This window comes from Heloderma suspectum, chromosome 17 (genome assembly GCF_057233095.1).
Source record: "Heloderma suspectum isolate Gila_16-S chromosome 17, 16-S_ref, whole genome shotgun sequence".
In the NCBI taxonomy this organism is placed as follows: Eukaryota; Metazoa; Chordata; class Lepidosauria; order Squamata; family Helodermatidae; genus Heloderma; species Heloderma suspectum.
Genome location: NC_139474.1, coordinates 792,048 through 815,719, shown reverse-complemented (window position 1 = coordinate 815,719; position 23,672 = coordinate 792,048). Strand labels below are relative to the sequence as shown.

Genomic DNA, 23,672 nt, shown 5'->3' with positions numbered 1-23,672 from the left:
CATATTAGGAGAGAGCAAGCCCCCTGCCCCTGCCAGCAGCCATTTTATGAGAAAGCCCATGACAGCTTCTCAAAATGCCAAATGTGCCCACTGACCCCCAAAAGCTGGCGACAGCTGCTATAAGGCCTTCTGAGGATCACTGCATGTTGCAACAGCCCTGGCAGGAGACCACACGGATAGGAAGTCTCACCGAGGGCTGATGTGCTCTTCGCGTCTGAGAGAGGTAACAGCAGGGGTCACCCAGGGTGCAGAGCGATCAGCCCCCCTGGATGCATGCAGGGAAACTGGCTACCAGCCAGGCTGAGCCAGAGAAACCCCCCTACCCACCCCCACCCCAGTTCTGTTTGTGTGTGCCTTTGGCAACCAAGTGAAGTTTGTTTTGCCTTCGCTTTGTGGACGCCATGATTCAGCCACTCGTGCGAACACCACAGACATCCCCAAAATTTCATTTTAGGAACAGATGGACCAAATGGCTATCATATTAATGGATATTTGAAAGAAATGCAAGAGGGTCCCTCAGGACTATATGGAGTTAGGATGCTATTACACATGATAGAAACATATTGATAGTCAGGCAAATGTTTAATTAAAAATCTAAATGAAAATATTGATCATTAAATTATTACTACATATTTTCAACTGCTCCCTCTCAAATTTACATTTTTGTCCTAATGTGTGTTTGCTCAAGTTTCCAGCAGTGCCAACTCCGGTCTCTGTGGGAATCTGTCCCATCTGCAAGAGGGAAGGCCCAGTTACAGTTTTGGTTAAAGGTTGCTGGAACACCACGGTGATGGCAGTAGGTGGCCATCAGCCTTTCATGCAAAACATTGCAGGATGCAATCAAGCTGCTCGCTTCTTAACTTTTGTAGCTATAAGATTTGTTATATGAATTTGTAAAGTGTTGTTTGACATTTATTTATTTCATTGGGGGGGGATTATATATCCCAACTTGATAGTTAATCCTCTGTTGTTGTTTTTCTGTTGGGTTCAGTTTCCTTTGGTTTGGAGCAAGCCACCTTCCCGTGGCAGTTCTGTATGTTATGCCACAGGTCAAAGCTTTGAACATTTCCTCCGGAGTTTTGCATTTTGGGCCTCTCTCCTCCAAAGAGTTCAGAACCTCATTTGAGAATGGCTTACCAATCCTTAGCCTTGGAATCTGTTTCAATGCACTGTGGCTCAGCTCCTGAACTCATGATGTAAGCAAGGCCTCTGAGCATATGCAGAATATATTTCCTTCTTCCATGGGAATATACAAGAACATATTTCCATCACAGCCAATATATCTGCCAAGGTTTCCAGCACAGAAGCCAGTAGGCAGGAGTCCCAGAACCTAGGCATGGGTGTAGACTCCTCCACGTCAAAACACCATGGTATTTTGGCCAAATTCTTTTGCTGATTCTCCTCCACCTCCAGATGATGCTGGCCTCCCAGGTGGGATTCTGTCAGGCACTCGCGTCGCCGCCTGCTTCCTGGATGCTGACAGCCTCCACGCCCTGAAAGGCATTGTCATGTTCCTCAGGCACCTAAGCAGAATCCAGAGGAGAGACACTGAGACGAGCCCGAGAGGCATGTCCTATGTAAACTGCAGCAGGACACACTGATGGCACCGTATTCATGACTTAATACTAACAACCACATTTTAAACTATGAACATTTTCAAGTACCTCCCAGTAAATTTGATCCTCAAAGCAGAGAGCATCGGTGGGAGATCCAAGAATCCTCATCTTCAGGATGACCCCTGGAAAAGGAAAAGAGGGAATTTGGGAGAGACCTGAGCTTAAGGGCAGAACACCTGCTTTGCCTGCAAGAGGTCCAAGTCCTGCCACCCGCAGGTAGCATGTTATGGCAAAGACCCGGACAGCAGATGCTTCCCAAGAGACCCTACTGGGTGGGACAAACGAAGGGTATAACCCTGTCCAAGGCAGCCTGTGATGACACACGTGGCCCTCAGCTGCTCTCTGCACAGCCCGCAACAGAGGCCCTGGGAGCCCCTTTCCCAGCTGCCCAGCTGGTAGCTGGGGGTGAGGAACAGGTTGCTGTAACAGCAAACTTGATCAGGTTTCACTGTGGGAGGGAAGCTTTAACACCTCCCTCCCCCGGTAATCCCATCCCCAGGTAGGTCACACTCCTCCCAGCCTGCCGTACAGCTGATCTCATCCCGCTGTGGTGGAGGGGGTTCTGCCCCTCTTCACGCACGCAGGGGGAGCCTTTGAAAGCCAGAATCACACCACACGTGTATGAGTGTATGTGTGAGCATGTGTTTAAGGGGGACAGGGGAAAGGGTGCGCAAAGGTCAGCCTGGAACCATCATCCCCCTTTGTGACCAAAAGCTGATCTGCACATACTACTCTCTGCCCCCCACTCCCATGGCATGAGCATGCACTGCAAAATATGCACTTTGGGGCATGGGGGAGAGGAATTCGGGGTGTCCTAGCTGAAGTGTCTGCGCAGACTGTGGCGCACGTGATGACTGCGCCACCTCTGCCCTTTTAGCACTGAGGTCAACATCCGAGGACCTCCTCTTTATCAGGGGTTCTTCTTCTTTCTTTAATCAAATCTCCCATGTGTTCAAAGCACCTCCTACGTGACTTTACTTTGTGGTAATCTGTATAATGACCCAACAATCAGAAGATGTGGTTGAGAGGCTTGGCTCTTTCAACCCTTCACCATGACTCCAGCCACACATGGACCCTGTTTCACAGCCCCGCAGGGCAGTCGCTAGCGCCCCATGCCCTCCCCCCTTGCATTCCGCACTGCCTAGCCACGTTGGCACCTCGGTGGCCAGTGGCCTGTGCTCACACCTGGCCTTGCTCGACACCCACAGCTGCAGCAGCAGCCACCAGGCAGCCTGGAGCGAGAGCAGAAGCCGGATCCGGGCAATCAAGCGCTCAGCCCGCAGCAGTGGAGGTGGCGGTGGGGGGCATATGCCCAAGAGGCTGGACACAGGCAGCTGTTAGAAGGGCTGTCTGCCTGTCCCTTGATGGATACCTCGGCTTATCCTGACCTCCAGTGGTCAGAAAAGGTAGAGTCTCATAAAATCAGTAGTAGAGGAAATTGATTATCTCAGCATGTTTTCAGAGGGTGTTTCCATGCGGAGAGCAGTTAGTGCAGCAACCTCAAGATTTGGTTTGAATCTCGATCTGGTAATTCAGAAAACAGCCCAATACTGCTCAGACCGATTTGGCCTGCATTCAAGTCTGAATCTTGATTTAGAAATCCAGATCTTTGTACCTCCCACTAAGTATCATTGGAAATCAACGAATGGCTGTAACTGCTCACTAATGCTATCCTGATGAATTTTAGGTGCCAGGCAGCTAAGATTTCATTATTCACCCTGTCAGATAATTATTAGAACTTATATTGCTGTGGAAGATATTAACTGCTACACTGATTCTTGTTTCATTGCAATTCTATTTTAATATTTTGATAGTGATTTATTTGGCTTTATTTTATTCGAAACTATTGTGAAAAGGAGTGGCATAACTCTTTCAGATAACTGGACAATTCTTGTAGCCTTTTCATCCCCTGCAAAGGCCGGGCACTTCCCCAAATCACCGGCCACAGATACACCAACACCGATGGGTGAATCTGTCACTTTTGCTTTCTCCTGCATCTGATTGTTTTCAAAAGCATCTCTAGTTCTTTTCATCCTGACATTTGCGAATTTTGGTAAATTCTCATCAAGAACAGACTGAAATAGAATTCTCCCCCATCTGAACTAGCCAGATTCAACAGATACAGCTACTCCCAGCCATATACCATGGTGCAGCTGGGGCTGGTCACTGGGGGCGAAGTCCAGGCCCCCCAAAAGACCAGCCAGAGAGCCGTGGCAAACAGGCCTGGCATCACCACCCAAGCCAGCACACTCACCAGGGCTGATGCTGCTTGCTGCCACATCCTTCCTTTCTTCTAGTTGTTAAAAACAGATGTTCATTTTATTATTTTAACATAAATATATATTGTCCTTTCCCACAACAGAACGGTGCTTATTCCCAAATAAATGTATTTAGCATCAGGGCAGAAGAAGCGAACTCCATTTCAGTCCAGTGATCATCGTGTTGCTTTGATTTAAGTGAGTTTAAAATGCGAAATTGCAAATGCTCAGAGTATTTCTTTTTTCAGTTAGGATTATCAAGCAGTTTTATTTGCTTGTTTGTTTTGCACTAACCTCAGGAATGCAGAAGCAACTGTGTGACATGGAATGGCAGTGCGGAAGGAGATGAGAGATGCCTTCACAAATGGTCATGCACGTGGCAGTCTACAGCCCCGCACCACCGCAAGTAAGTTTGTTAAGTCCAGGGTCTAACAATACTTAGCTGCAACACTGGCCATATAACCATTAAAGATGAGAAGCAAGTCTGAAAAAAAAGGGGGCTACCCTAATTCAGTGCCTCAATCATGGTTGAATAGACTGGGATTCAAACCCAAGCTTCTAAGAGCTAAGCACGCAAAGTCCAGGTCCTGCATGTACGAATGTCAGTTTCCCCCACATTCAAGTTTTAAAATTTTCAAGTTTTTTCCATTTCGAATCTTAAGAACTTTGCAAATTTTGTTAAATTCCTATCAAAAACGAAATGAAGTTATCACCCTACTCACCTACAAGGCTTCCACCAATCACAGCAATTCCCAGAGTGATAAATAAGCCAATCAGCTGGAAGACACTTTGGTACAGGGCAGTCCGTCTCCCAGAGGCAACCAGAGGAAAGACATCCATCATCCTACAAAGTAACCGACAAGACCTGATACAATGATCTGGACTCCAGCTCTGAGATCTACCTTCCACTCTGGTACGTCATCATAATTAGCTACATGAGAAAGATGGAAAGACTAACAACAAAATATTCAGAAAATATATTTAAGTGAAACATTTCGGCTTCCGCCCTCATCAGTGGCTGTGCTGTTCAATGGATATCAGGAGCAGCAGTTTGGAATGCCTGGAGAGGAAAGCCTCCAGAGAAGAAAACAGAGGTGTGAGTGGTCGAATGCTTACGCATTGCCCTCCAGATTAAGGCCATTGGGACTAAGAGTTCTGAGTCTTACAGATCCAGAATTGTCCCCTTTTGTCAAGCATATCGGGGTCTTTTGTTCATTCTGTTATTATTAGCTACATTTATATCCTGCCCTTCCTCAAAGGAGCTCGTGGAACACATAGTTCCTCCCTCCCTTCCGCAACCATGCCCCATTTTATTCTCACAGCATCCTTGTGAGGTAGGTTCTTTCTTTCTTTCTTTGTTTATTTTATTTGTACATTTCTACCAAGACAAATGGCACTCAAGGCAGCTTACAATCATAAATAACGCCTGATTGAGGGCGCAACCCCATCGGGACAGTCAGCTGCCTCCGAACCTGGAGGCAGTCGACTGTCCAATGCAGGGCGGGTGGAGCACAGAGGGGCTATGTCTAGTGGCCATAGGGTTGCTCTCTAAAGCAATAATAAAACAATGCATTAAAATAAGAACATAACATCAGAAGAGGCCTGCTGGATCGGACCCAGGGCCCATCTAGTCCAGCATCCTGTTCACACAGCGGCCGACCAGGGGACTGCCCCAGGGGAAACCCACAAGCAGGAGATGAGTGCAGCAGCCCTCCCCTGCCCATGTCCCCCAGCAACTGGTGCATGTAGGCATGCTGCCTCGATACTGGAGGTGGCATACAGCCCCCAGAACTATCAGCCACGGATTCCCTTTTAAGGCCATCCAGGTCAGTGGCCATCATGACATCCTCATTTGCATTTGTTTCTACTTGTTCACTGAGCCAAGGCAGGGAAGGTGCAGCTTCCTCACCACCTTGCTGAACTCATGCGGGAGCTTCACTTGCTTGTGTGCCAAAGGCCTTTTCTTACCTTGACGCTTCGCTTCGGCACCGGAGCTGAGGTGCTGGGCCCCGGGGCTCCTTGTGCTCCATGAGCTGGGCTCCTCTCAGGCCCGGGGCGGGGTGGGGCGGGGGGATCCACGGAGCTGCAACTGCCTCAGTCGCTGCTGCAGCCCATCGGATTAGAGGCCCGCGGTTGAAAAGCCAGGGGGCTGCAGCTCAGCTGCTGGCCTGCGCTGGCTTCCAGGGCGAGGAAATCAGGGTCAGTGGAGCCCCCTGGGGAGGGGGGTTCCTCTTGCGGGCAAAGGGCCCTTGGAGGGGACAACAGACAGTGAGCAGATGATGAAGGAAGAGAGGTGGTTTGCGCTCCCCTGGAGATGCGAGGGCTGAGCCACGGAGCCTGGCTCGCTGGGCATGGTGTTTCGTTAACCCAGTTTGTTCTGCTTGTTTTCTTAAACTAAACCAAGAGCTGAACTCTTAGTCTACTACCGGCCACCCAATCAAGGAGAAGCCAAGGATGAAACTTTTGAAAAGCAAATAGCCAATGTTTTAAGGAAGCATGATGTAGTAGTAATGGGGGACTTCAATTTCCCCGATATTTGTTGGGAGACAAATTCTGCAAAACATGGCCCCTCCAGGAAATTCCTGACTTGTGTGGCGGATAACTTCCTCCTACAGAAAGTAGAGGAAGGAACTAGAGGATCGGCTATCCTTGACTTGATCCTAACCAACAGAGATGACTTAGTGGATAAAGTAGCAGTTACAGGAACTCTGGGGGAAAGCGACCATGTTGTACTTGAGTTCTTGGTTCTAAGGGAAGCAAAAGCCGAGTGTACTCAAACGCGTACCCTGGATTTTAGGAAAGCTGATTTTAATAAACTCAGAACAATGATCAGTAAGGTCCCATGGCAAACAATGCTAGCGAGAAAAGGAGTCCAAGATGGGTGGGAACTTTTAAAAAAGGAAATTCTCAAGGCACAATCACAAACAATTCCAACAAGAAGAAAAGGTGGAAGACAACAGAAGAAGCCAATGTGGCTTCACAAAAAGCTTAGGGATGACCTGAAAACAAAAAAGGACACATATAGGAAGTGGAAAGAAGGCCAAGTAACAAAGGAAGAGTACAGGCAGGTAGCACAGAATTGCAAGGATGGCGTCAGGAAGGCTAAAGCGGAGAACGAGGTGAGGTTAGCGAGGGATGCTAAAAACAACAAAAAGGCTTTCTTCAGCTACGTGCATAGTAAAAGGCAGAGGAAAGAAATGGTTGTTCAGCTATTAAATAAGGATGGCAAAATGATAACAGATGACAAAGAAAAGGCAGAGGTGCTCAATTCCTACTTTGGCTCAGTCTTCTCCCAAAAGAGGGTCTATGACCCCCCTGGCAAAGGCGAAGTACAGGCTGAAGGGGCAGGATTGCAGCTTGAGATCGACAGGCATATGGTCAAGGAACACCTCATTACTTTGAATGAGTTCAAATCTCCAGGGCCAGATGAACTGCATCCTAGAGTCATAAAGGAACTGGCAGAAGAACTCTCAGAACCGCTGTCTATTCTCTTTGAGAAATCATGGAGGACCGGGGAAGTGCCAGATGACTGGAGGAGGGCTAACGTTGTCCCTATCTTCAAAAAGGGTAAAAAGGAGGAACCTGGGAACTACAGACCAGTCAGTCTGACATCAATCCCTGGGAAAATTCTGGAGCAGATCATAAAGCAATCCATCTGGAAGCACCTTGACAACAATGCCGTGATTACTCGAAGCCAACATGGATTTGTCAAAAACAAGTCCTGCCAGACAAATCTGATCTCATTTTTTGATCAAGTCACCTCCCTTGTAGACCGTGGGAATGCTGTAGACATCATATACCTCGACTTCAGCAAAGCTTTCGACAAAGTGCCCCATGATATCCTGATGAGCAAACTTGCTCGAAGTGGGCTAGATGAAACAACGATCATGTGGATCCACAGTTGGCTACAGAATCGGACTCAAAGAGTGCTTATCAATGGGACCTTCTCAAGCTGGGGAGAGGTAACGAGTGGGGTACCGCAGGGCTCAGTCCTGGGCCCAGTGCTCTTCCACATTTTTATTAAGGACTTGGAGGAGGAGGTGCAGGGAATGCTGATCAAATTTGCAGATGACACAAAATTGGGAGGGATAGCTAATACTTTGGAAGACAGAAACAAAATTCAAAGTGATCTGGATAGACTGGAGCGCTGGGCAGAAAACAACAGAATGGCATTTAATAGGGACAAATGCCAAGTTCTGCACCTAGGAAAAAGAAACCAAATGCACAGTTACAAGATGGGGGATACGTGGCTCAACCACACTACGAGCGAGAAGGATCTTGGAATTGTCGTCGATCACAAGCTGAATATGAGCCAACAATGTAATGTGGCTGCAAAAAAGGCAAATGCTATTTTGGGCTGCATTAATAGAAGCATCGCTTCCAAATCCCGGGAAGTACTAGTTCCCCTCTACTCAGCACTGGTTAGGCCTCATCTGGAGTACTGTGTCCAGTTCTGGGCACCACACTTTAAGAAGGATGTAGACAAGCTGGAGAGGGTTCAAAGGAGGGCAACAAAGATGATCAGGGGACTGGAAACAAAGCCCTATGAAGAGAGACTGAAAGAACTGGGCATGTTTAGCCTGGAGAAGAGAAGACTGAGGGGAGATATGATAGCACTCTTCAAGTACTTGAAAGGTTGTCACAGAGAAGAAGGCCAGGATCTCTTCTTGATCATCCCAGAGTGCAGGACACGGAATAATGGGCTCAAGTTGCAGGAAGCCAGATTCCGGCTGAACATCAGGAAAAACTTCCTGAGTGTCAGAGCAATACGGCAATGGAACCAATTACCTAGGGAGGTGGTGGGCTCTCCCACAGTGGAGGCGTTCAAGACGAGGCTGGACAGCCATTTGTCAGGGATGCTCTGACTTGGATTCCTGCATTGAGCAGGGGGTTGGACTCGAAGGCCTTGTAGGCCCCTTCCAACCCTACTATTCTATGATTCTATGATTCTATAACTCTCAGCTTGGGAAGAAGCCTATTTCTGAACCACAGTTTATGAGCTGCCCGATAAGACCTAAAAGGTGTGCATGGGCTGCTTCGCTTATAAGCAACGTCTTCCGCTAGCTGGGCGTGCCCAGAGGCCCTTGTCAATGTAAGGCTACGCGTCACTTTGACTCCTCCTTCCCCACCTTGGGGTTTCGTTCATGACCCCAACACTGAGGTTCTCTCAATTCACTCAGGAATCTCTGTTAGAGCATGGCTGCAAGAACTCTACGTTTCACAATAAAAGATGGCAATGGCAGAATAAAAACAGCACCCAACCCAACAGGCGCGCCATGCACCAAAGGCCTGCTTGAAGGAGGACAACAGAGAGGGAAGGCATTCCACCAAGAAGGCCCCCTCAGGCGTCCCCCCCCCCGCCTCTGAAGGCAGCAGTATCGCAAGGAGCCTCAGCAGGGATTCGAACCTGGGTCCGGCACCTTCTCCACTGCCCCCCCGCTCTCACCATGACTTACCCCTCCCCGTAGGTGTCTGGAGTGGCCAGCGCTGCCACCAGAGCGCCAAGGAGGGCGCCGAGGATCCCTGGCATGCCATGAAGGTTGTGTACCCCACAGGTGTCCTGGATTTTCAGCCTGGAGGCCAGGATGGGCTGGGAAGGGAGAGACAAGGGGGGCGGGCTTCACATTCAGGACAGTCAGTGGGAAGGATGTACCAGCTGCCACGCCTCAAGATGGACAGCCACAAATGGGGGACGCTCCAGTTCTGCATGTCCGACACTGTGGAGGGGTGGACTAGATGGCCTCCAAGGCCCCTCTCGATGTGGTGATGGCCACTAACTCAAAGGGCTTTAAAGGAGTAAGACAAATTTGTGGAGAGGGAGATCTGTCAGCCAAGGAAGCTGCATGGGTAGAGGCAGCGTGCCTCTCAGTCGTGGATGTTGGAGGCAAGGAGCAGGGCAGGTCTGCTGCATTCCTGCCCTGCTAGAGGCACCTGGCTGGCCACTGTCCGAAACAGGCCAGTGGGCTCAATGGACCCTCACTTTGACCGCGCAGGGCTCTCCCTGTGTTCACTTCCACCAAGACACACACAGCCTTTCCGTAAAATCTCCAACTTCGCTTAAAAAAAAAAAGTAGCATGCTTCTGACCTCATGGTGAGCCGTTCCAGCAAAACCATGGGCTTGTGGTGAGGCTTCCAGTTTCTGTGATGGGGGAATACTTCATCGCTCAACACTAGGGCTGCAGTGTTTAGTTCATCCGTCAGATTAATTGACTGAAACACCTAAAAATGATCAACTAAACATTTTGATTGACTAAAAATTATTAAGCGAGGAATCCTACGGCCCCTAGACAGAGCGGGGGGGGGGCATAGGATACCTCAGACTCCTAGATCCAAGGTCGGAGAAAGCACTCCAACCTCAGACCCTGGGGTCCATGCTCCCCACCCCCTTGTCGCCAGCACAGAGAGAACTGCTCTGGCCACCTCCCCGAGGTCACCCAGACAACCCAGGAGAGGGCGGAAAGCAGGTGTGCTGGTGGGCAGGGAGGGGCTGTGAAGCACCTCTGCTTCTCAGCCCCTCCCTGCTGTGCCCACCCTTCCCCAGACTCCTTCCTTCCCCCTCCCCAGCACCTCAGCTAGATGGGCAAAAACGCCCATCCAGCTAAAGTCCAGAGTGGGGGGCGCGGGAAGGCAAAGATTTCTGCCACTGCTCCTCCCGCTCTGCACTGGATGGCCGTCAGCCTCTGTGTTCGGAGACTTACAGCCATGCCCATAGGGCTGCAGCCTAATTTGGTCAGCAGATCTTCTAAAATATTATTTGAACACAAGCACCTGTAAGAACTACACATGGCAGGTGCCATCCTCTCCAGTGGGAGAGAGACAAGGGAGAACGTCTGTTCTGAGAGGATGTCTCTTGTGACACACACATTGATTGCCAAACACAAGGGAAGCCTGCTTCTCATCATCAGAACTGCTTTTCTCACAGGCACATGTATGCATATTTAATCCATTCATTAGCTAAGTAAGACTCCTTTGCATCTAAGGCTGCAAAGCAAGGGTCCCTGGGAGGATGTCCCAAGGGCCTTAGGCCACCGCGGTTGGAGCAGGACATCTGTCACCAGAGGCAGCCTTGCTGTGGTGGCAGAAACCTCCATCACTCTGCTATCAGTGCGCTCATGGAATCGGGGGAGGGAAGGGGTGCGCCAGGGTGGATCAAGAGAGGCCTCAGATCCACTGGATACAATGCCCTGACATGCCCCAAGGAAGCCTGAAAACGTGCTCCAGCCCTGGAACTGGGATACTTATTTTCCCTCTGGTCAGTGTCAGTGGAGAGGAAAATGTTAACAAGACAGAATAGGGGCTGCAGGTGGGGCACTGGGAAATCCGCTACCCTTTTCTGCCCAGGCCACCATGGGCTCAGGAGGGTTCAGGAAGTGGGAGTCCCTCTGCTGCAGGTTCCCCCCACTTGCCTCCTAATATGACTGCTCTGTATGTTTTCCTTGACTGGATTCTCAACGTGAATGTGAATCCTTGACACCCAATTCAAGTTTGTGTGTGCTGTATTTTACCAATGTAGCGGTGTGTCAGTAAAACATTGCAAGAAAGAGAATCTTGATGCATTTGTATGATCATGCAAGATTGCTTTTTCCCCATGTTTTATCAGTGCACACCAGTAACGTGGTGGGATGAGATGCAAAGGAACTGAAAACTGTGGCAAACTGCACACACTTCTTCAATTCCACAGTTAATTGTAGAAATTCTCCTAGTCACTCTGGAATTCAGGAGGGGTGGAGCTCAAACCAGAGAAAACCCTCAGAACAAGAAAGGGAGGGAACAGAGGAAATGCACTGATTTCCAGACCAGCCCTCCACTGCAGAATGTTTTTAAAAATCTATCCACAAAGAACTCCAAGGACATCTGTGCAGCCCTGACCAAACATGCACGTGGAGAGACTGTATGTTGCCAATCCAACATAAGTTGTTCCTGGAACTTGTTTATGTTTTAGTACATAATATATGGATCTCCTCCCACGATGGCATTCATGGGGGGGGCGGGGGCTTCCCAGGCAATTTCCCATCCAGGCACTGGCCAGGCCTCGGCCTGCTTTGCTTGAGCTGGCCAGGCCCAGGCTCAGCTGCAGCGTCTGCCAGTTCTGACTGGCAAGTCCAAAATTCCCGCAGCCGACTCTGAGTCTTTGCACGGGGGAAAATCATTTTTCAACAACTTATTGAAAGACATACTGTGAGGAATTTGAAGCCAAGTGTTGACACGAAGCCAGCCAAAACCCCAGCAGTCATGGCACCAAAGGGAGTCAGCATCATCTCTGCAGAGGTGCCCACCATCACCCCGCCAGCCAAGGCTGCGTTCTGAATGTGAACCTGGGACAGAAGTTGGGAGGTTAATGAAGTTGTGGGGGGAGGTGGCACAGGACGGGCCAGAAAGAGCTACCGGTACGGGCTGGATGACATTTCTGTTTTCCTTGCACGTTATCACGAGATAAGCAGGCTCCGAGAGGCATAAGGAACGGAAGAACGCCAAGAGAGACAGAAAGCAGTCTTATGCTGAATCATCACCTCCAACTGCCCCGTAGGTATTACCAGGTCAGCCCCTATTTTTGTTACCTGTCCCTGTGTTGATGCTATTCCTGCTTTGCAGATGCCTTGTTCAAATATTTTGTGCCAGTCTTCTCGCGTTGTCACCTCTTGAAGTTCCACTCCCTTGATTCAGTCTCTGGAACAGGGATGGGGAACCTCTGGCCTGCATGCCAGATTTGGCCCACCATCCAGCCTGCACAAGCCTCAGGCAAGGCCCCTCCCCAGACCTGAAGCCCCTGCCCCCCCGACAAGAGAGAAAGGCTGGGTGCGCGGTTCCTGACTGAGCCGTGGCCTCAAGAAGAGCTTCTCCTCCAGGCTTTGCTTCCTTCTCACTTTGCCCTGATCTGCAAAGAACATGCCAGGCATAGACCCCCAAATCCCCACTTTTCAGGCTGACTCAGCCTTATGTTAAAGAGAGGCACAATTAATTATAAAATCTTAAGGAATAAAATAAAAAATCAAGAGGGGCAGGGAGTGTGGGAGGTCAGGAGAGGGGCCTGCGGGTACCACACTGGGGGCTCCAGGCCTTCTAGGGAACCAAAGCCATGGCCCCAGCCTCCACCCTCAGAAGGAGCCCGGAAGGATCGGTGGGGAAGGCAGAACACTCTCCAGCAGGAAAGTGATTCTGTGCAAACGACTCTCGGGACTGAGGCTGCAAGGGACGAAAACGCCAAATTACCCAGAGTTCCACAGTACACGGCATTTGTGTGTCTGCCGCCACTGAGAGCCAAATTTGATACTGCAAGAGACACGGAATATCTGTTTCGGTTTCTCCCACATTCAGATGTGGTAAATCTCAACTTTTTCCGTCTTCAATATGAAGAAATTTGCAAATTTTATGAAGCTCTTCTAAAAAAATTAACCTTCGATGAACCAAACCTTCCCCTCCCCCACCTTTCCGGAAAGGTCACTGAGGAAAGAACGTGGCCAGGCAATGCTACACCCCACCATTTCCATTCCGATTATTTATTGGTAACATTTCTGTACCGCCCAATAGCCAAAGCTGTCTGGGCAGCCTGCAGTCGCCACACATCCTGGCCTGAGTCAGCTTACCTCACAGAGGCCCCCCTGAGGAGCGTGGCCTGTCCCCTCCCAGGCTACAGTTGGCCAGCTTGAATTTCCCTCCCTGGGAGCTGCCACCCCCCAGCGGGAGCGCTGCGCCTGGGAAGGGTCCTCCTGGACGGAAAGCAGAGGGGGCGGCCAGCCGAGGTGTGCCAGGGGGCCCCGGGCGGGTCTCGTCTTCCCACCCGTAACCTGCTTTGCTGAGTCACTCTCGGGATTCTGATAAAGAGGGTGGCGGGAGCAGTCTGTTGTTTCCTTCCCTCTCTGGGAGCCGCCCAGGCCAGCCCCTGCAGGAACAAACGCCTGCCACTGTGGGCCCTTCTCTTTGTCTTCAAGGCAAAGCCCTTCCACGCCCTGCAGGGCGCGTTGGGAGTCGCTCTTAGGATCCTGGCAAGAGGGTGCTGGGAGCTGGCGTGGAGTTTCATTCTCTTTTAAAAGCAGCTGGCTCCTTCTCCACTTCCCCCAGCTTGGCTCTTTAATACATGTATTGATTATTTGATTTGCTTCCTTTGTCTAGCCAGGAAGTTTGCCTGCCTCGCACTCCCAGAGTTCAAAGGAAGCTCTGGAAAAGGGGCCCATCCTTCTGCATATGAAAACCATCAGCCTCTCTTCTGATGTGGGCAGGCCAAGAGATATTAAAATATATACACGAGACCCCTTAGGAATGTAGATAAAATTTAGATAAAAGGTGTCTTGCAGACTGTCCTACCTCGCAGGATGAGAGGTGCAGACACACTGCTTTGTCACATGAGGAAAGGACGGGTGAAGCCAGCGTAGGACATCACTGTGCCCTCGCCCTTCCTGACTGGGAGGAGTGAAGCCAGGAGGAGTGAAGCCAGCTCCTGAGTGAGCCATGGGCTGAGTCAGGAACTGGATCAGGCCCTCTCCACTCCTCAGGTGATCAGCATGGAAGAGCTGAGGATAACGGGGGGGGGGGGGGTGATTTCCATCCCCATCATGGCACACTGGGCGGGAAGGTTTAAACCTCCCTATCCAGCCTCCCTGGTGGGGATGGAAATGCATGGAGCAGGTGTTGAGGGGGTGGTCTGGGAAAGGGGTGTGTGAGGGAGTGGGTGAAATGCTGGGGACCATATCAGCAGCGGCCCTGCCCACTGCTGGAATGGGCCTCCGATGACCCCCATCTCGGGCCAAACGGTTCCCCGTCCCAGCTCTGGAATGTAAATCTCTGCGTGGACAGATCTTGGCTCTAAGGCTCATCCTTATCAAGGGACGTGCAAGTGCACTAGGGCCTTACCTTCATGTACAGACCCCCATTTCACACCCTGAAGATGCTGGTAAGATATATTTCAGAACAAATACGTATTTTTTTCCTCTAGCTCTTTAACCCAACCAACAGCCATCTTCTTGGCTTTTAAATGGGTGGCGACAGGCGGCTGCAGAATCAGTGAACCAGCAGGCTGCGTGCATCCTTCAGTGCTGTGCTCCAGCATGCGTGGGGGGCAGGCCTTTGGCCATGCTCCTTGGGTGGGGACCCGAGGGCTATACGGACGTCCCCAAATTCACCAGTGGAGCGTTGGCAGTTATGCTGAGCCAGGCCATGAGTTTGGATGATCATGCAGGGGTTAGAAGCCCTCATGGCTTCTCCCCCGCCCCCGGCGTGCGGGCTGGCATATCGTCCAAACCCAGGGTGGGCACAGCAGGGTGGCTTCGTACTCACCCTACAAACCCCACTGTGCAGGGTGGGTCTGAAGCCCCCCCCCCCCGCTGCGCCAGGTTCGGACAACACGCCAACCTGCACTGCACTGCGGGGGGTTATGCGAGTGGCAGTTGTGCACATGCAGGGGAGCGGGGGAAGCCACGAGGGCTTCTTCTCCCGGCGCAGACGTCCAGACACCTCACCCCCCGCAGTGCTGCCAGGCAGAGAGAGCTGTTTCCCAGGGCTTTAAACCTGAGACGCTGCCGGGATGACATCAGGGCCGGTGTCTGCGGAGCACGGCCTCTCCCACAGACCAGGAAGCGACTCAGAGGGAAGCCTGGCAGGGGACCTGCTCTCCGGACACGTGGCAGAAGAGGCCTTCCAGGGGACCTCACCATGTCCAGCTTGCCTCCTGCGTTCACCAGGGCCGAGGTGGCAAAGGTTGCGAGCGTGCTCGCAGCCAGGGAGAAGTAGGTGTTCATGACTGTCCGTTGCTGGTCGTCCCCATGTGCCGTCACGGCAGAGTTGAAGCTTGGCCAGAAGAGCCACAGGAAGAGAGTTCCTGCGTGGAAGAAGGGAAGGCTTAGTTCCTGCATGGCCACCGTGCGAAGCAGGATGCTGAAACTGCAGACCTGTTTCTGACCTAGCAGGTCATGCAGAAACAAACTGTTCATAGCCCCGCTCTGCTCCACGCCCTTGTCTTGTTTGAAAAACTGGAGGACTGACGGGTGTCTGTTTGCTTCTTCTCATCCCCTTTTTAAAAGTTCCGTCCTTTCCGGCAGGATGCCAGATTATTCATGCACAAGTGCTCTAGTGACAGAGCAGGGAGGTAGGCAATGGCTGCTGTGGAGGGAGGGGCGGCTCCGCTCATGGGCACCCCCCCTTGCTCTAAAGATCAGATCCACACTCCCCTCTCCCCAGACAGCTGTGGCAGATCCTTATATTTAAAAGCACTCATCTGTCTAGCTTGGCCCAAAACGTTGGTATTTGCCACCGACCACATCTCCACCCCACTCTTCCTTCCTTGCCTCCCCCAACACATTCAAAACTATCTTCCCCACTGTTGAATTTAGATTGCAAGCTCCTTGAGGACAGGGATCTTTGGATTTATTTGTGGTTGCTGTTATGAAACTCTATAAAGTACCATGAACATTGATGACACAGTATAAAATCAGCAGCAGCAGCAACAGCTACTACAACTCTGCCTTTGTACTTACAGTGCTGACACTGGGGGGCTCTTACCAATCATAGCAAAAAGATCCGAATGGTAGGTGGAACCCTCCCGCCGTTGGCTCTTGTCCAGGTGGGATCGGTAAAGAATCCGGGAGGCCATCAGTCCGAAGTAGGCCCCAAAGGTGTGGATGGTCATGGATCCCCCGGCGTCCTTTGCCTGAGCCATGACGTAGGAAACAACAGACCATGGGAAGAGAGGGACTTACACAGCGCTGGATACCTGGTTTTAGGGCTGGCACATTTTAGAAACATGGGGTTCTGTTTTGAACTCTTTTTTTTCTTCTGTTAGGCAGTGCAAAAATCAGATAGACTGACTAACCAGCATGGAAGTGGACACAGCCAGATTCAGGCTGAACATCAGGAAAAACTTCCTGACTGTCAGAGCAATGCGACAGTGGAACCCATTCCCCAGGGAGGCAGTGGGCTCTCCCACACTGGAGGCGTTCAAGACGAGGCTGGACAGCCATCTGTCAGGGATGCTCTGACTTGGACTCCTGCATGGGGCAGGGGGTGGACTCCATGGTCTTATAGGCCCCTTCCAACCCTACGATTCTATGATTCTTTGACTCTATGATTCTACATCTCAACGTTAATTACGGACTAGCTCAACCTCCCCCAACCTGGCCCCCTCCAGATGTGTGGGACTAGACTCCATTTGGGTCAAACTGGCGGTGTCATATTTTCAAACATGGGGGATCACACGTTTCCCTTTTACTTGCTCCCAGGGGTCCCAGGGGCAGCTCCAGGCTCAACCTGCAACCATCACATGGCCTGTTAGACCCTAATTTGAATGTCCGCAGGTTCCTCCCCCGACACTCCATGTTGGGACATGCAGGCACTGTGATTTCACCATCAAGTCAGCATTTTTTTCCTCCCCTCCTTCCCCCCCACCTGCTTTTTGTAATATCTTGTCTGATGAAGAGATCTGGAGATCTCAAAAGCTTGCATAGTTTTTGGCTGGCCTAATATGGACTTTGGAATGTTTTTTATTGCCGCCACGACTACTTTTGCTTCCTGTGTACATGAAACAAGTGTGACTGCTAGAACGCTTCCCATAATCCTCTGCAACACACACACAGGGTTCTGTGGCAGACATGCCCATATGAAAAGGATTCCCTGGAATTCACTGGCATGGTGCATACAGAGACAGCTAGGTTCAAATCCCCAGTAAAGCTCGCTGGGTGAATGATTAGGGCTTATTATCATTACCTCTCTACACAGCAGAATTGCTGTGCAGAAAAAGTGGGGTAAATTGCTGTGCATGCTGTCCCCCCTCCCCCAGCACCTCGAAGAACACAAATGCAGAACATAATTAAAGTAAATGAAATAATTTTTAATGCAGTGACTCACCTCAAGGAGGCTGAGCAGGATGTATTCATTAATGCCAAAGAGTGTGACCTCCAGCCAGGTCAGCAGCAGCAGCTGAGCAGGGCTTGTCTTGCCAAGAAGAGCTCCGAAAGATATGAGGACTGCCCCGGAACAGAAGTCGGCATTGATCATGCTGGCAGGGAACATTGGGAGCGACAGAGTGACATTTAGGCTGCAAGGCCATGCACACTTCCCCGCAGATAAACCCCATTAAACCAGTAGGACCCTTCCGGAAAGGTGGGTGTAGGATCAGGCTGCAGGAGGCCAGAACAAACTCCTTCCAAGGCAGAGCCCTCAAGGACCATCAGGGGCCCCTTCACACCAGGCTTTTATCCTGCAATGGAGACAGCTCCTTCACGGAAGTTTGCGGGCTCTTCGCATGACGCCGGGACCATCCAAGGTGTCTCCTGCACTAAATGCCGTCTGTTCCGTTTTTAAACAGATCACAGATAATGAGCTATCAAATTACCCCGTTGTGCTCTGCTTCAGTTTCCTCCGTGAAAAGAGCAAAAGCGACAAGAAGAGGAGCGAGATCAGTGAAAGAGAATAGAAGACTCAGCTATGGGGAGAAGGAGGCGGAAGGGGGTGGGGGAAAAGGAAGCACATAAAAAAGGGAGTCGTCGTGATCCTGCATTTGAAACCGGAAGCAGAAAGCCCTGTTTTAAATGCAGGATTTTAGGCTGGTGTAGAGATCCCTCAAGTCTGACGAGAGCTCTCCCTGAAGATCAGCTCTACTTGTCCCAGCACCTTTTTTTGGGGTGGGGGGACCTGTTCCCAGTAATTCACTCCTGTGGTCTTGTAAACAAGAGCTGCTCAAGTTGTCCCTCATTCCCTTCCTCTCCGGGCACCTCGCAGTTCCTAGAAGTTGCATCTCTGAATGAAGAATGGATGCACTGTGCCAGGTGTGCAAATGGGTATCCATGAGCATTGTGCGCGCAGGATGGTTTTGAGCTGACAATGATGGATGGAGCCATTTCCCCAATACACGTCAGCGTACAGAACAGGCCCCCCATGGCCTTCCGAGCAGACCAGAGGAGAGACTGCAGAGTGGACAATGGCAATGTGCCGCAGACGGAGCAGAGCCTCATGGGGGCGGGGGAGGATCAGCGGCAGCGCTGCGAGCGTGTGTCAGAGGCACCTCCGGCCGGGGGGCGGGGAGGACCTCTTTCAGCCAGAGGGCCGAATTCCTTTTCGGAGAAGCTCTCAGTGGTGGGCGGGGCGGAGGGCAAAATGGGCAGGGCCAAAGACAAGGGGCAGCGTCCAACATGCCCCCAAAGTCCAGCTTATTGTAGCTCCAAGCTCTCCCTGCCGGCAGCTCCACCTTCGGAGAGGCAACTCTGCCTCTGCACAACACCTGCACAACCAGCTGCAGGCCGGTGATTTGGGGGATGTGAGTGGGGCCACAAGAAGGGGGCAGGGCTATCTGGGGAATTCCCCAGGAGGGCAGATTTTGCCCCAGGAGGGCCAGATTTGGCCTCGGGGCCCGAGGTTCCGCACTCCGTTCCAGATGGGGGGAGGCCTCCTGGCGCTGCCACTCGGGAGGCCTGGGGCAGTTCTTCCCTCTTTCCCTCCTTCTGCAGTAAGAAAAAGACAGAAGGAGCGGTGGGAAAACAGGGGGTTATGACTGGAAGATGACAATATCGGGGACCCCCATAACATTCCGTGAAGGAGGCAGGGCGATAGCCCCATGCAAGTTTCATCCAGGGGCCCCCCAGTTTTCATCTGTGAAATGCTGAAGAATGTGCAGTGTGCGGAAGGCTGGGTGGCAATATTTTATGAAGACATGGAAACTACGCACCTGTCCCTGTTTTCACCCGTGAAATCCTGGCTTCTTTGAGCAACCCCCACACACATGCCCACATCCCACCAACGGCTGAAGCCATCATCCTCAAAATCTGAAGCAGGCAGGCGAAGCGCAGTGGGGAGGGAGGAGGGAAAACCTGCCTCCAGAGAGCGGCTCAGAAGAGCTGAACGCAGCTTCTAGAGTTGCATTAACCCATCTGATTAGAGTTAAAGAGCGTAAGGAATATTTAAATTGACTTGCAGGCAAACGGGCTCGTAAACTTGTAGAATCTGAGATTCTGGGCAAGACATTTCTCTAAGATACTTTACATTACTAGAGGCCAGAATATGAATTTTTTGAATTGTATTAAGCAATGTGGTGATGTCAAGGTACATATCTGAGCTGGAAATTTTTAAATAAACAAGAATTTGGGAGGGGGAATAGGAGAAGTGGATTTTGGACAAATGTGGTGAAGAGCACTCTGCTCCGGGCCCTGACTTCCCATTCTTCTGCCTCTTGTTGGGGGGGGGGGGAGCCCATCTAAGATGGCACCCATTCCTCTTGAAACGGCTTCTCCATCTTCCCACATGGCCCCTGCTGAAAGGAAGCCACCCTCTGAACTCCTTTGCAAGGCCAGCACACAAAGTCCAGGGCCAGTCAGCATGGAGGGAGAAGCATCCCCTGTGCTCACCTTTCTATTCCCACGTGGATTTTGCCATTGTGGAAGGAGTGGAAAAAGCCCTGAGTGAGGATAGACCACTGGATGGCAAAAGCAGCTATCAGGAAGTTGAAGGCCACGCCACCGAAGCTGTACCGTCTCAGGAAGGTCATCAAAAAGCCAAAGCCGACAAAAATCATGACGTGGACATCTTGGAAGCCTGGGCAGGGGTGGGGTGGGGGAGTAAAATTGGCTAGTTTAATATGTGAGAACACATGATCTTTGCCCATTGGGGGGGGGGCTTCCTGTGAGCTACTGTAGCTGATCCGGCAAGCAGAGGTTGGATTTCTCCCTTCCTGCCTCGCACCCGGAAGGGTCTTGGAGCAGAGCTTTGCCTGCTCAGCTGGACTCCAAGGTTGAAATGTCCACATGCCATGCACGCAAGACTGGGTTCAAAGAATTTCTTCGTTAGCTGAGGTCGGTATGCATGCTGATAAGATGCAATGTGCACACCGAAGCCCTTTCCATTTTGTAAACAGCACGTTTTGTAATACCCTCGTAATCGCTTTCACGCGGGACCGCCCTCGATCACTGGGTGAAAGCATCAGCGAGTGCAGAGTGCGGAGGCCCAGTGCCCATGGGGAGGATAACATGCCAGGAGCAAGCCGGATGTTGCGCCAGGGGTGACCCCTGCACGAGCTCCTTGTTCATGCCAAGGTGCTGGTTGGCACTGATGAGAGCTCTGAAATGTGGACAGGGCAGGGGAGTATTCAGAAACAAACTCCCCCAGTTTAGGAACCCCTGGGCTGATCTGAGCTGAGTTCACACCCTACCAGTGTTTGGGCCTGACTTCTAATGCACTCACCCCATTCCAGCGATCCCTCCCTCTTTCCCAGTAGGTATGCAAAGGAAGGAGCTGGGGGGGGGGTTCTGCCGGCAGGGAAGGCTTGTGGCAACCGCAGAGGCCTCGCCTTTAAGGTCTGGGTGCTGATGCAGAGCATCCATTGCCACTTGGGAACCTGAGGAAAGGAGCTTGCAGTGTCTCCCTTTCCAGTTCTTTGAGGCAGGAGATATTCCCAGGTGGCTTCCCATCCAAGTCCTAACTAGACCCAACCCGGCTTCGCTTCCGAGATCAGATGACATGGGGCGTGTACAGGGCGGTTTGGCCATAGGCTGGAAACCCCATTTCTTTGTATGTGCCTTGGAGGAGACTGCGTTTACCCATTCAGGCAGAATGTACAACCAGAGGAAGATGGCGTCCGAGCCCCCGAGGAGCAGCTTTGCATTTTGAGGGTTCTGTTCCCTCCAACTACTACACAGAGCCGCACAACTGGGGTGCAATAGCCTTTTTTAGCCAGTAAAGCACCCCAAATTAATCTCAAACTTTGCTAAAGACTGTCATGTTTCTCTCTTTCCTTCTGCTCTCTGCCTCATCTGGAGCCCATGCGTTTTGGTAAGGCTAGGTCTGTCAGCAAGGCAACCAGGGGGGTCTTGGGGGGGTGACCTAACATGGGGAGGGGGCAAAGTAACTGGGGGAGGGAGGGCTGCAGAGAGAGTGATGAGAGGGGCTGGGGAGGCCTGCAGGTGACCTGACGAGGCGATGGGGGGAGAAAGCGGGGAGGAGGATGTGCGCAAGAGAGAGACAGGAAGGGAGGGTCTGGAGGAGGTGATCCTAAAAAGAGAGAGAAAGGAGTGCCTAAGGGGAGTGTAGCTTGTGTGCTGGGAGTGTGGGGACAATCCTGAAAGAGATATAAACTGGGTTCAAAGGGGCGGTTTTGTGTTTGGGGCCCAGCCCCCACTCTGCCTTGTAGTCCGGGGGGGGGTCTTGGGCAAATTACTTATCTTGTAGCCTCACCGGTTTGCCTTTTTGTGAAATGCAAGCGTTGTGACTGGCCATGCTCATCACAGCAGCCATCTTGTGAATGGATACCTCAACATGACAGCCATTTTGTGACGGAGCCCTTGACACATTCTCAAAATCCAAAATGTGCCCACTGGCCCAAAAAGGTTAGGGTCCCCTGCAATAGGACCAGCGCAGGACATTTTGCTGGCTGAGGCAGAACAGCAAATGATGCCCAACCAGTGGGTCAAAGTGCACAGTGCCCAAAGCCAGCCAACGCTCTTTGGCACCTGGGGCCAAAAGCCCCACAGGCACCTTTCCCCATCCATGGTAGTAAAACTGCAGGATTAACATATTAATGCCACCTTGGGAAAACTCTGGTCTGGAAAGGCAGCTAAGGAACATCGAAAGGAAATAGCTAATAATCGGCTACCCTAAAATCTGCTGCCCAAGGCAGCCACCTCACTCTGACCAACGGCGGGCCAGCCAGCATGAGCATCCAGGCCTTCGGTGGGGCTGCAAAAGCCCTCTGCGCCTGATGCCCCAGGCACCGCACACTCCTTGCAAGGGCATGTTTTAGGGAAGCCGGTGCCAGGGCTGGCATGGAACTTGCCCAGATGTGCCAGCATTACAAAGCATCTGAGAACAACCCCAATTTTTCCTGAGAATTCTCTAGAAAAGTCAGGGAAACTGAGCTAATTCTGAGCCAGGGCTTCCTGCCTGCCATCCCTGGCAGTAATCTGCGCAACCCTAAACAGCTCACCTTAGAGCAAAGGTGCAGGCCCTCAGGCCAGGGGCCAAGTCTGCTGCTCTGCGGTCTCAGTCCAGCCCCCCAGGTTTCCAGAAGGTCCACTCCCTTCCCCTGGCCCCACCCTTTCCCTCAACGACTGAGCGTTTGGTGATTTCCTGGCTTTTGTGCAATTTTTCTCCCTTTTAAAAGGTTGAAATGTCTCTCCAAGGTTGGCAGCAGGAAGAGCTTCATGTTGGCCCCACCCCTTCTTGCCTCTGGCCCTGCCCACCACTGGAACACGGCCCCCGAGAGCTTCTCCAAAACAGAATTTGGCCCCAGGTGGAAAGAGGTTCTGCACCCCTGCCCCAGAGATTAGTGCATTGCGAAAACATTACTTCAACATTCTTTTCCAACCATTCTCATTCAATTTGATAGAAAAGAAATTGATTTCCAAAACAATTCAGAGAAAAAGAACATTTCAGAGAATTTCTCATGGGTGGGGTTCGGGGTTCTTGTGCTTACCTTACTTATGAGGTGGCCGAGGAGTGTGTGTGAGTGTCCTGTCTTATAGCATACAGTCATCTCTCCAGCAGCCTGTAGCCTCCCTGACTTCCCACACTTCAATTAAAGCCTGGGGGAAGATCCCATAAGATAACTCCATGAGGCTTTTTCAGATCAGGAAGCGCAGGCACCCTGGGAGGCTGCAGAGCAATGGAGAGATGTGATTGATTCAAATCTTCCTGTGCTCACAGAGCGGGAGCCAAAGCTGCACCACCATGCGCAACAAAGAGGTAACAGCAAAGTGGGGGTAATCCTGAGGTTTGCAGATATGCAACAGCAACAACAACATAATCATATTTTTAAACCCCAAAGGGGTTTAAACACCCCCCTTTCGCAACAACAACAACAACACTGCCATGATCATAGAATTATAG

General features: G+C 51.3%; 1 protein-coding gene across 3 annotated transcripts in view; it reads right to left on the bottom strand.

Moving 5' to 3' along the window:
• Nucleotides 1–564: 564 nt before the first annotated feature.
• RHBG (Rh family B glycoprotein) overlaps nt 565–23,672 on the bottom strand; it is a 35,346-nt gene continuing 12,238 nt past the window's right edge. For 2 of the 3 annotated variants that reach the window (XM_084824451.1, XM_084824450.1), the window contains 9 exons: nt 20,201–20,387; nt 17,709–17,859; nt 16,368–16,515; nt 15,521–15,687; nt 12,053–12,190; nt 9,331–9,464; nt 4,597–4,718; nt 1,665–1,738; nt 565–1,523 (listed from right to left, as the gene is read on the bottom strand). In XM_084824451.1, coding sequence (XP_084680577.1) covers nt 1,443–1,523; nt 1,665–1,738; nt 4,597–4,718; nt 9,331–9,464; nt 12,053–12,190; nt 15,521–15,687; nt 16,368–16,515; nt 17,709–17,859; nt 20,201–20,387 — 1,202 coding nt within the window. In that variant the 3' untranslated portion in view covers nt 565–1,442. Of the gene's footprint in view, nt 1,524–1,664; nt 1,739–4,596; nt 4,719–9,330; nt 9,465–12,052; nt 12,191–15,520; nt 15,688–16,367; nt 16,516–17,708; nt 17,860–20,200; nt 20,388–23,259; nt 23,439–23,672 lie in introns of all 3 variants that reach the window. The other variant, XM_084824452.1, reaches the window with a different exon arrangement.